Source organism: Kwoniella bestiolae, chromosome 4 (genome assembly GCF_000512585.2).
Source record: "Kwoniella bestiolae CBS 10118 chromosome 4, complete sequence".
Lineage (NCBI taxonomy): Eukaryota > Fungi > Basidiomycota > Tremellomycetes > Tremellales > Cryptococcaceae > Kwoniella > Kwoniella bestiolae.
Window position 1 is genome coordinate 654,081 of NC_089244.1, and position 12,989 is coordinate 667,069.

At 48.0% G+C, this 12,989-nt stretch overlaps 3 protein-coding genes across 3 annotated transcripts; 1 reads left to right on the top strand and 2 right to left on the bottom strand.

Annotated features, from left to right (window-relative positions):
- Positions 1–61: 61 nt before the first annotated feature.
- Positions 62–4,822, bottom strand: I302_105801 (uncharacterized protein; the record flags this gene model as incomplete). Its single annotated transcript, XM_019191552.1, has 15 exons — positions 62–325; positions 406–540; positions 607–673; positions 804–1,057; positions 1,148–1,350; positions 1,442–1,670; positions 1,740–1,884; positions 1,982–2,172; positions 2,282–2,475; positions 2,598–3,455; positions 3,532–3,862; positions 3,967–4,184; positions 4,245–4,347; positions 4,411–4,679; positions 4,741–4,822. The coding sequence occupies 15 exons, from the start codon at positions 4,820–4,822 to the stop codon at positions 62–64; spliced, it is 3,543 nt and encodes a 1,180-aa protein (XP_019046182.1).
- A 1,064-nt stretch (positions 4,823–5,886) lies between these two features.
- On the top strand, positions 5,887–8,308 carry I302_105802 (uncharacterized protein; the record flags this gene model as incomplete). Its single annotated transcript, XM_019191553.1, has 4 exons — positions 5,887–6,146; positions 6,215–7,546; positions 7,609–7,744; positions 7,847–8,308. 4 exons carry the CDS (start codon positions 5,887–5,889, stop codon positions 8,306–8,308), a joined length of 2,190 nt encoding a protein of 729 aa, XP_019046183.1.
- A 2,619-nt stretch (positions 8,309–10,927) lies between these two features.
- Positions 10,928–11,712, bottom strand: I302_105803 (uncharacterized protein; the record flags this gene model as incomplete). The annotated part of the gene is made up of 2 exons (XM_019191554.1): positions 10,928–10,948; positions 11,017–11,712. The coding sequence occupies 2 exons, from the start codon at positions 11,710–11,712 to the stop codon at positions 10,928–10,930; spliced, it is 717 nt and encodes a 238-aa protein (XP_019046184.1).
- Positions 11,713–12,989: the final 1,277 nt, after the last annotated feature.

Genomic DNA, 12,989 nt, shown 5'->3' on the forward strand with positions numbered 1-12,989 from the left:
CAATGGGGAGCGGGTATATAATCAATGCAAGGTATATTAAGAAAGTACAACCTCATCCAGATCATACCAATCCCTCTTCTCCATCTTCTCGATCCACTATATAACCCTCCTTCGACCCCACCTCCCCCTCGATCCTGCGTATCACCCCGTCCTTCTCACCCAGCACACCCTCCACCATACTCTTCTCTTCGAACGTGCCCCATTCAGTCTCAGGTATACTCCCCTCATCTGGCGGTGTCAATCCATTGTCGTCATGTCCATCTGTAGAGGAAGTTCTGATGATAGGCGGAATACGACGTATCCTGTCGAGATACTCTTCCGACACCTAAACAATCGCCATGAAACCCAATCAGCCAACTATCATCCTATTTATCAAACAAGAAAGAGGAAGGTCCCCAAACCCACCTCCATATTTTGTCCCGCCGAGATGGCTTTTAACACCCCCCAAGTGGACCTCTCATGCAATCCTCTTCGAAAACTTCGTTTAAGGAAAGAGGAAACTTCGTCCAAGGGCCAGTCATTTGGCATCTGACCGAGGACCTGGAAGATATTAAACCATACATAAGCCTTGTTCTCGGCGCGCAACGATCCGGAAGACCAGCTTACCTCCAACACGTCCAGATGTACTGATTGAGCATTCAACAACGCTGCAGCTTGTTTCGAAGTTCCCTTGCTGCGATTAAAACTATATCAGCATTTACATAACCAGTGGGAGGTAGCGACCAGGGGCCACAACAGGTGAGCAGATGTCGTTGTGCCCGCATAAAAACGTTTACGGAGAAGAGCACAAGAGCACAACCAACCTATCACTCATATAAACACCCAACAGCTCCCTGACCAGCCCCCTCATTTCATCCTCTTTCACCTGACCCTGACTCTTCTTCCGCCCTACTTCAATAAGGCTCGCCCAGGGATCCAGTCCTCTCACCTGCTTTGCAACGGCTTTTGAGATTTTCGGAGGGATGATCTCCCCTTTGGTCTGACAATACGTTTGAGCAGAGATGGAGTCGCCTATAGTTATGGCTAGTAATGAGAGGGATTGGCGGTGTCTCAGGAGCTATGAAGCAGAGAAAGTGGGACGGAGATTAGTCGTATCACTGGTATTGAGATGACGATACACTGGGTAGATGCTTGTTTGACCACTTACCCTTCCATAGACAACGGCCAATTCGAATTTCAACTCCCCCACACCGTCCAACCTTTTCGCCGCTCCTTCCAAATCGAAGAACGGACTTCCTTGTAGGAACAACATCAATTTCAGTCGATTCCTCTTGATCGGCGTATCAGGTGCGATATCAGCTAAGAAGGTGATAAACGGTCGAGGGGAGGGTTCGAGACGGTATTCGGCGTCTAAGGGGAAGCACGGATGTCAGATCAGCATCCAATCTCATTCCTTTGCATTCTGGACCAATTCTATAATAACAACGTTTCAACCACTCACCCAATTCCTCTAAATGATATTTCACCCCCTCATCCCTACACAACTCCTCAACCTCATCTAACAACACCCCCAACAATTGTTCATGTAAAGCCCTACTGGGTGATTTCTTAGTCACAACAGCAAACTCAAGATACCGATTCGCAGTATCCCTATCAATATCCCCAAGTTGTTTTACCAAAGACAAGTCGTCAAGTTTAATCCCATTCTTGGTATTCTGAGCCATCAAAATCTGCATCCATCAAATCAGCTTTAAGTGCGCTTGGGGAGTCAGAGGAGAGCTGAAGGGAAAAAAGCTCACGGATAATCCCCTTGAGGGTTTTTTCTTGACTAGCCACAAGGCATATTCGAGGAATACTTCAGGATCTTTGATGCTTTCCAATTGCTGAGCTAGCTCTTCTACGGGGTCTTCGCAGATGGGATCGGGCGTATCTGACTCGGCGATGCTAGAGTTGCGAGAATGAAACAGTGTCATTACTGAATCGATATGAAGGAAGAATCCTCTTCGCTGCCGAAGATTGTCCTCGTAGAAGACCAACTCACTCCTTCAACAACTCCAATACTCTATCCACCCTCCCCTGGGTCCTCATGACGGTAGCCAGAACATAAGGAGTTTGAGCTAAGAAGGGTTCCAGTTCTGACGAAACACAATCGTTCGGCGCAGCGAGCAGAGCGAGCAACTCGTTGGTAGTTCCTTTATCTGCCAGGAGTTTGGCTAACGTACTATCGATGACCTGTAGATACAGTCAAGTTCAGTGATCAATTAAGGCTCAGATGAGTTCATGCAAGGGTTTCCCCTAACAACGGTGGTCGTTGCAGAAGTCAAAACGAAGGATCACTCACGATATCAATCTTCCTACTGTCCACACCTCTCGCTCCGCCACCCTTCCTCCTCGACGCTCTCGTCTTCCTCAAGAACTCCGTCAACATATCCTTCGCTTCCTCCATCATTGCCAGTCGAAGGACGCTCGTCTCAGGGGCGGTAGCGGTATTAGGCTGGACGTGGGGGGAGTAGTTCCTCTTGAGTGATGTGGAGACTAGATATATGCCGATGTCAGTACCCGTCCATATCACATTCTCCCAATACACCCAAATCCAAACAGAGTCTGGCCCGTATTAGTGGGAAGTATGTAATTAAAAGGGTGGATCTAAAACTCACTAATATCCTCAACACCGCCCATCCTCTCCAACACCTCCCTAACCCCCTCATAAACCTCCACACCCTCCTCACTTCCAATCAACTTCCCCCTCAACCCTCCAAAACACCTAACCAAAATCCTGGGATCTACTTTACTCCTCGTAAAATAGTCCAAAGCCTTATCGAACAGCGCTTCTTCAAAAAGATGCAAGGCCAAATACAGATGCAAGAACTTCATCGTATTATGATGCGTAGCTTTATCCACATCAATCTCTCCCCTCCTACCTCGCCTCCTCTCATCATCCACTAACGAGATCGCCTCGTCGAACTGGCGTTCAGAACATAGGGATTGGAGTTTCATGATTGTACTGGTCGGTAGGAGGGATACGATCGAATGAGGGCAGACGATCAGGGTCTCAGATACTGCTGTGGAGAACGGTCCGATCGTTGATGTTGAGGATGTTGCGTTCTGAAGGGTAGTAGGATGTCGGTGGTGTGGTTTAGGTGATGAAGGTGGAGTTAGGCCTGAGCCAGAGGGTGGATCTTCATTCACTGGGGAGATGACTTCAGGTGATAGTGGTTCTTCCACCGGAAGCGGATCGTTGGGCAGATCTTCGACTTGCGGTAAAGCTTCTTTGGGCTCTTCTGTAGGTTTCTTTGGAGCTAGTTTCCCGCCTAGGAGTTTCAACTTGTACGGTACGAGCCTCTCATCCCTGAATATATCTCTCACTGATATTCCGTATGGCGAGTAGGTCAATGAGACAGCGTTCAGTGACGGGTCTAGGCTGATGACTTGTGTAGGTTTTTCTAGATCTGCCAAAGAGTGGATGGTGATGGTCTGATCCCTAAGCAGGGCTATGATATATTCCGATTCAACAGCTATCTCACACACCAATATCAGTTACGACCTGCCTTCTCTCTAAGTCACAGGTGACCGAGAATTTGCCGAACCTACCAATCGATATCGGATGACTAGGCCATTCCATTGTACCTCTCACCGGATCTCCCTGCCCATTCAGAAACACCCCCATAGTTGACGATCCCGTATAACTGGTCACCAGAAACTCGTTCTCTCCAGGTATGACCACGATGTTGGGATTCGGTTCGAACTCCGCAACGGCCGGATCAATCTGAGAGACCGGTAATACCTCTGTTAATGACGCATCGGACAGATCTATGATACTGTATAGAGTCTGTTGGGTGTCTTCCTGGCCTGAGGTGATGGCTGCACAGAGGAATGAGGAGAAGAGGGCGTGATGCGTTGGCGAGGATGGGAGGGGTATTTCCTGAAGCAATAAAAACATGTCAATGACACACTCCCGGCTTCATGTTTTAGCACGTTATAGAAAAGGTATCATGGAGAGAAGCTGCTATATAGGTCAAGACCCACCTTGACACTATTCATCCTATTTCCAAGCTTGTATACGCCCAACCCCTTCCGCCTGACGACAACAACGGTCATCTGCGCATTCGGGTCTTCTGATCCTGGTCCTCCCCATTCTAGCTCTTCATCATCCAGTATGACCGAGACGACACCTCGGAGTGGAGGAACATGTGATGAGGGAAGTGGCTCGAGGTTCGGCAGCGATAAGGCATGGAGTGTTCCATCTGGAAGCATGATTTAGAAAATTAGCCCGTTAATTTGCACCTTGACGGAAAAGAACTTACCTGATATCATCAGTATTTTCGATATCTTCGGCAGAATGTACACCCTATTGACTGGACGTCTCGGAAAGAGTGTATGCCGATGTTTCATACCCCATCCATTCATCTATAATCCCCATCTCCCATGAGCGACCGACCCTATACGATGCATGGATATAGTTTTACTTACACCATTACCAGCTGATGCAGCTTCGCATATCCACCACTCCACAGTCCCATCCGAATTCCCGATATACAGATTCTGGCCATATCCCTCTACACATCGTACTTCCTTTGCGGTTGAAGAGGAAGAGGGGTCAGATGGCGAGGATGTCAGACCCGCTGCGGCTGCTCGTCTAGTTGCTGCTGATGCTATCGACGTTGCTGATGAGAAGAGGGAGGTCGTGGAAGGAGAGGCCGAGGGTGACGAGGTGGATGCTCGTGGTGGTGTGGATGGACCTATGGGAGTGGCAACATTAGCTACAGCAAGTCTGTGAAGACGACATGATGGAAAGCTGACCTGAGAAGTCGAGCAGGTCTTTGGACTGGTACAAATCCGATAGGACGGGCTGTGTGGTGAAGTGTGGTGTATCGTTGATCATGATGGGTTCGTGAGGGACATGTGACTTGGATAGGAAGTATGCAGTTGAGCAGGACAGGGTATATCTTCGGTAATGTTAGTTTCTGTTATTGTTGTCGTTCATTGAAGTTTGACCGTACTCATATCGTCATCTCACAAGGTTATCTGTTTATGACTATCATCATCATCAATAAACGCACGAACCGCCTCCACTCGGCTCAGAGTAAGAGGGGAAGAGAGATACTTTTGATGCCGACAAGGGAATTGATTGAGGGAAAGTATGATGTGGCAATATTGTGATTCAAGTATACCCGGTTAATCCGGTGGAGGTGTGATTTTGATGTGTTATATGAGGTTAGTGTATGGCACGAGGTGCACCCTGTCCCTTTTATTAGTAGATGTCCTAAAAGGGTAAATCTGTATAATCAGTATCCTCGGCTCAGGGTCCAATCTTGAAAAGTCAAGTCCACCGAGTCCACTTGATATCCACACTAGCATCCGCATCCGTCTACTTCTCTACAGTGCTTACTCACACTCATCATCTCATTCACATCAAGATAGATCATAGATCAACATCACTTTCTGATTCACATCACAAGCTAGAACAGTGAGAAGCAAAGGTAGTGATAGTATCCACTGAGAAAACGATCAGCACAGATCTCTGATCGAATCATCATCATCATCATCATCATCATCATTAAAAACAATCGAAACACAAAAGGCCCCGCCACTAGCTTCAAGAAAGAGGGAGAAGGGGAGCATTGTCATTGTCTCTATAACATCAAGCTAGGAAAGATTATCCAACATCACCAGATCATCAGACAAGACCCGACTATCATATTTATGGGGTCAACATATCCATATCTCACCTAGACGACGATCATTCATCAGTCTCAAAACAAGGTAGAGGTTCACACGTACGCCCACTTTTATGATCAATCAACGGATCCGACATTAGTCAACTCAGTCTACGTCAATCAGTCACGGTCACATATAAACACACATCCTCTGCCTTCCTTTTCGCCACCCAACTTTGTTTACCTTTCTGCTTTCATCACTCTCACCCTATCATCATCACCACTCAATATGCCTTCACCGCCACCGCAGCCTGTCCCTGCGCCTAAGCAGCGTACGTCCAATCCCCACGGTGGGCTCAATGCCCCTCAGTCGATACGGATGGGGGGAGCATCACCAATGTCATATGGTGCGATGACTGGGATAAGCTTTACCAACGGAGGAGGATTCTCATTCGAAAATAAACCTAGGAGCGTGAAATGGGGCAACGCTGGTGCTGGTGGAAGTGGGCCCATGGGAAGTTATGGAGCTAGGTTTTATGGAGACGCTGGGTGAGCCAACGCCAATCTATCCTTAGTATCTCTTTGGCCCTTAATGCTGATCATCTATTTTGTTCTAGTGGTGACTCACCAATGATACCTTTCTCCTCATCTATAACGATGGAACCTTCCTCCTTCGCAGCATCAGCCCACGCATTCAATCTACCTTCCGGCTCAATGTCCTCGTCATACCATCGCAGATCATACGCTGCAGTAGCATCATCCATACCTCGAGGAGGGGACTACAACTTGTCCAATTCCTTCGCATCAATGTCCTTCCAACCCATGTCTCTCGGTACCTCATATTCGAAATCTCAAGTTACCAATATGATGAGGAATAAACCTCGATCAGACGCGGAACTAACGCAAGCTTACGAATGTTGTGGGAAGACTCATGCAGGATTACATGCGTTGTTGGAACATGTCGAAGACTGTCATCCATTCTCTGACCCAAACATACCTCCAGATAACAACAATACCAATAACAACAACCCTGGTGGATTTTCTCCTGTTACCAATGCGATGGACCTAGATTTAGATGATGTAGAAGCGGAATTACCATCCAACAACAACAAAACGTCCATAACATCAGCTCGGTCCAGTATATCGCCAAATCTCACCAATGCAGTACCAGTACCATCGTATCCGCTTCCCACATCAGGTAGCAAAGCTACCACACCCACAGAACAGGCATCCATCGGGAAGTCACCTCTGAAATTATCGGACGTGCTCAAATCGCCACCCGAAGTCGAATCTACTTTGACTTCAAATGCCAACGCAAGTTTGATGGGTAACAAAGCTTCTAATCTCACTCTAACGAGGACGGGCTCGACTGGATCATCACCTCCCGAAGGCAGTCTAGCCACTCCCACTACTTCCACACAACCTTCTCCCGTCTTTGCTCAACCCAAAATCAACCCTGCGCGACCCTTACCAACTTTCCTTGGATCGACCGGAGGAGGTATAAGACCTGCAGCCCAGCAGATGAGGTTCGATCGAGCTTTCAACGAAGTTGTGGCTGGACCCAAAACCACAACTGCTACTACCACCGGAGATGCTAAATCAAGCGTACCTACTGCTGTGGCTCCGGGTGTCCTGTTCGCATCTGCCGTATCAAGCTTAGGCATTCCTACCATCCCACCCAATCAACAGAAACAGACTGCTACCCAATCCACCAACCCAAGTACTGGCATTACCACTCCACAAGAAGAACTACCTGAAGGCGCGACCACCCCTAATACGGTATCTGGGAATACTACGCCTAACAAGACCGCCAATGGATTCACGATGAATGATATCCAATTGCCTGCACCTTCCTTGTTCTCCAGTTCGAGACCTTGGAGATGTCCTAACCCGGGGTGCAACAAGTCATATAAGCAGAGTAATGGTTTGAAGTACCATCAGATGAAAGGGTAAGTAAGACTTCTCTTCACTCTTGTCAACGCGAATAGATAGCTTACATGCTCTGTTATAGTCAATGTGATTTCGCGATTCACGATGCTGTGGATCTTGGTTTATCGCTTGAGGAAGCGGAGGAAAGGAATAGACCGTATGTGTGTGCGGTCGGGGCGGGATGTAGTAAGCGGTATAGACAGATGAATGGGTTGAAGGTGGGTTTGCGTTCTTTTTCCATCTATCTACTCCATCCCTACCTTGCTTCTAGCTTGCTCTGCTCAGTTGTACATGTCTGACTTATCTTTGCCTTCGTGCAGTACCACTACCTCAACTCAGGTGAACATGGCCAATACGGTCTCAGAATGCTCCAAAACGGTACCCACCCTTTACCTCCCAACGTCCCTCAACCATCTAACAATTCCACACCCAATTCCACCCCTCAAAAGCCATCCAGTGGAGCCGCCAGTCGACCAATAAATACAAACTCCACCACTCCCAGAGCAGGAGCACCCTACGCCATCCCTTCGCACGCCAATGCCAACCCGACCAATCAAAATAGAAACGGAGTAGGTGCGGGCGGACATGGATTACCCCGTATGGGCACCTGGCCCGCGCAACGGACTGTTAATGGCTCGACTCACAAGGCACCACAGCAGGGAGTACCTGTTAAGGCTACGCCCAAACCCCAGCCTGCGCCCATCACCAAGGGGAGGGATGCTGTGCTGTTTGCGGCTGTTGGGGAGGATCCGATGGATGTGATTGGGAGGATGGATCAGTAATTCAAGTAGTGTGAGCTACGAAGCTTATATAGCTTGAAGGAGTACTCGCCCCGAGATCCTGATGGCGGATTCATTGATCATCTTGGTCGGTCGCCTATCGCCTGTGTGACCAAGGACGGGACGACGCAAAATAGAATCACCATTCCGCCAATGATCATCTCATCTTTGTTATTTAGAGATACGGTGGAACGGCGTATAATAGGAGATTTTGTAGATATCTGAGTGTGGTCTTGGCTTGAGATGGGGGAACGATCTGAACATTCAATCTAGTATCTTTCTTTACTTGTTGTGTCTCTCATCATTTCTATTTATTGTTTTTGCCTTTATATAGTATGTACAGTGTATGTACAGTATGACTATAGTGTTTTTCATCGTCACCCTCTTCCCCGTTTCTTTCTTGCACACAAAACGATCTTGCCCTCACAAATATGGATGAAAAGGCATCTCAACACCCATCATAAAGCCCCAACCAGAAAGAAACCGTATGGTGGCGATTTTACACCGTAGGTGGTTGTTTTGCCACCGTCTTTCTGCGGTGTTTTAACAGTGGAATATGCAGTGTGAAACTGGTCCCTTGCTTCTCAGACCAGTGTTTCCATCACGTACGCTTTTGAAGCTTGTAGCTTGCTTGCGGCATGGTAGGATGAACCAGCAAGTTGCTTTTCTTTCGAAATTCAGGCACTTCCCACTGTAGCGGATTTGAACTCTATTTTGTATATAGGAGATTCCTTTTCGCTCATAAGGATGTTGGTGGAACGGGCTGATGGACTTGCCAGTCAGGTTCCGACTGGGGTACACAGCATGCAGAGCGCCTTGACTGTCCGCTCAAGTCAAGAAAATCACCTACCTATACCAGTCCTTGTTTTGCATAGGATAAGTCAAGTCAGGGGGCTACGGTGTAAAATCGCCACCATACGGTTTCTTTCTGGTTGGGACTTTACTTCCCTCTTGTAACTTACACCGAACAAAAATGGACCATCGCCCATCTCGTACATACGATAACTATCTCATGCAAATCCTGTTGTGCTTCTGCCTGTCTTCCCTTTATGTCGTGTTCTCGTCGCACAGCCCTGATTTTGTGAAACGATTCATTGGTTGGAGCTGTACAGTGCATCACAGTCCGGTGAGAGGGCTTCTTCGGATGATAGGATGATCGGAGGCTATGTTCGACTTGCGTTCTGGCATCCTTTGAGGGGGATTGCCCCTCCTTGCTCCTTTCGCGTTGCATTTGCAAAAATTCTATGCAGGATGCTCTCATTGAGCGTTTGAGTCTGCGGGTAGTGTATAAATGGCGAAGCCGGGAGACCCTCAGACAACATTCATGTGAAAACTTACCGAGTTTGGTGCAGTGAGATGTTGGTACCTGAGCCCCCTCCTCATAGACTTTGGCCTCTTGCACCTCTCACTCGACACAGTGAGCCACTATCGGCCTTTCTCATCCTGACAAACTGTCCAGTAGTATAGGTGTAGGTGTACCCAACCCTTTCAGAGCTTTGTTATACTCCCGCCTCGACCTGCCTGAAACAACGTAACCACGTTACCATCCGAAGACGGCCCTTCGATCCCACAACGAAAGGTACTCGTACGCCACAAACACCATCAACTCAATACGAGCACAGATTGACCCTGATTTGCAATTGGACGATTCGAGTGTCCTTGATCCCTGCACTCTTTGGGCTATTGAACAATCGAGGAATATGAGGATCTGGTATACTGTCCAGGGAGAGACCATGGACGACGAAAAGACGAGAGAGCATTTGAGCATCACCGTACCTGATTCCAACCGATCATGTCAGGTTCTCATTCCTAATGCTAGTACGACCGGCGAGGAATGTACCGTCGGATACATCAAGATGGACGAACCAACCCATAAGGAGATAATGAGATGTCCTAACAGTTGTGGACGATCCAGGCGTAAAGTCAACCTAATAAATCTGGACTTGGGCTCAGAACCACGGGGAACCAAGTACAGCTCGAGAGAGAGTATGCGCAGAGAATTCACGTTCGAACCTGGACATGCACTTGTTCAATCCATCGATGGATCTGTTAACGGATTTTGATCGACACTACCTGGGTTCTCGGAGATAGTGTACCCCGATGTTGAATTGCAAGAAGAGGAAGAGTGGTATGGCGAGGTTGAAATGCTTGTCAAAAAGGAGGTTGAGGGGACTCACGGACGGTAGCTTGTCGACAAGGATACATGCGGTTGAATCGATGGTGCGATGAGGTGATTGCAGATTTCAAAGGATAACTTACAGCGCGGTACATGCGGCATTCTGCCAAGCGTTGGGTGCACTTGGGACTTCCTCTTGTAATGTGCTGTGCAGGTTGCATTGTTTTCCGAGCAATCCCTGTCTCTGTGTCAGATCATGGGAGCGCAACGTGCTGATGAGGAAAAGTTCTCGGCCCTACCCAATGTTCCGGTGTCTGAATTGCGCGCGACGAACAATTCGTTAAATGGTATTGAACCACCAGCGTAGATCTTTAAAGCATTAATGCATGCACAATTAACAACTGAAAAATCGCAATTTCCATCATAGAGCCACTGAGTATAACGGGACGTAGGGGGTAGGGGGGGGGGGGTCCAAGAGCCGGCGTAAGTTGACGTTAGCAGTGGGCTTAGGCAGAACCTTCGAAAGCCTGGAGAAAAGGTTCCAAAGGAGTCTCTCAGCTAGCAAGCTACACAAGCTAGACGAGATTGTGCTTACTGGTAGAACTGTCTCGACCGGTCCCTTCATCGTCCATTCGTGTGTTTCCTCATCGAAAGATACTTGCGGATTCCCGACAGATCTGAAGCCGGTGTTGGTCAAATCTTGAGACTGGCTGTATTCCTGTTGTGTAAGAAAGTGAGATTGACGGGGCGGTGAGTATTCAAGAGGCCTCTGGTCCCCAAGAGAAGCTTGAGAGACGTCTAAGATAGAAGAAAAACTACCTTGGGGCACCCCATATTCATCCCATGCTTGAGATTGCAGTTCACGGTGCACCCCCTCAGGCATCGACAGACTGCCGGCCAGACAAGGGGTACCTTGAGTCAACCCCGGATCGCCTCCGGGAACATCAAGAGTGATCTGACCGATATAAGACTCGTGCGGTACGAACAGGCTTAGGGGGAGCTTATCAAAGTTGTTGTCATCGGTGGTAACCCCGTAGAGACCTTTCCAGATCCTTTGAGAAGTCCCTGCTTGTGAGTGAGCGAATCGAGCAAACCGGTCATAATCGTTTGCTCCTGGTCCGTCAGTGTCGGGCGACGGGTCATCGTTGGAGATGCTATGAATGAGTGAAACCTCATCACCATTAGGGTTCCCGGGGTGGAGACACAACCTGCGGCTGCCTGAAACAGTGGCATTGGTTGTTTGCTTGACGCAAGCTACACCTGGTCGATGGTGAGCAAAATTAGACATCATCTTGTGATAAGTTATTGCTGATTCTTGATTCTTGGAGATTCTATGAGTTTGGAAAAGAATAAGTTGACGAGTGAAGAAAAAAATATTCACGCTGACGGTAGGCCCACCCCTTTTATACGTTTACCAGGAGTCAATGGTGCTGAAGTGTGATCACCGATTCAAGCTTCACACTCGAGATCCAGTGGAAGCCGATGGCGTCATGAAGTCTGAAGGAGCTTCTTGATCTTGTAGTTTCATACCCACTTTTCCCTTGATATTTGAAGTATGATCCTAGACCGAAGAAGTATAGTTCTGGACCGAAGAACTACTTTAGCATCCTTCTTTTCGCTTGCGATTCGATTGGGCGAGTAATTGCCAATTTTCAATCGGTCGCGGAAGTTCTGCTCGGTGATCTCGAGTCAAGGAGACTCTAGACCGTCATGATGACCGCTCACAAGTATCCTTCTGGGTCTCGAACATGAATGATATAAAGGATGAGGCTCAAATATAAGCGAGGCTCTCGAGTCTCGTCCTTTTACAGGTTGCTTCTCCGAGAATTATTCACCTTCCCCTTGAGAACCATTCGAAATTCTTCAACGCTATTTTCGAATCAAATTCTGAAAGGCCAGATCGCTGCAGTCCCGAGTTCACCTTATTCACAAAAGCTTTTTTTTTGTTCTCCTTGAACTGACTGGAGCTCTGACCTCACCGAGATGATGTAATACTGCTAGGAGAAGGCAACGTATAAAAAATATAACATTTATGATTTGTGGAGCGGTGCGGATACGTTACTGACCGATGTCATAAAGGATTGAACTGCATAGCAAGGTTACATCTTTCCATTGTGTCTTCACTGATCCGGTTCCCGGCGATACCGTGGCTTCGCTCAAGGAGGTTCGGGGAAGTGTCTCGAATTATGCACAGCATGACATGCTGAGAGGTTCCTATTGGGAATCGTGTCCGAGTCTAGACCATTCGACGTGTTAACACGAACTTGATCCTCCACAGCCACAACGACTACTGAGTCTACGGGAGATCGATTATTCCTATGCGTCTTGAGGGGATCGGGCCAACATGCAATCCATCAGCATTCCCTGTTCTCTACTGTACATATATGCGTCTTTGAAAGCTCATTGAATTGGTGCACAATTAGCACCGTGAAGACGATGAAACACCCTTCAACTTGCTACGACTGTCATCCTCAATCAATCGGAATCGGTGAAGAGCGGCAGAATGATGAGTGAACGCGCAGTGTGCATGGGCCATTTTGCTCCTCGGTGGCCTTCAAAGTGACTGAT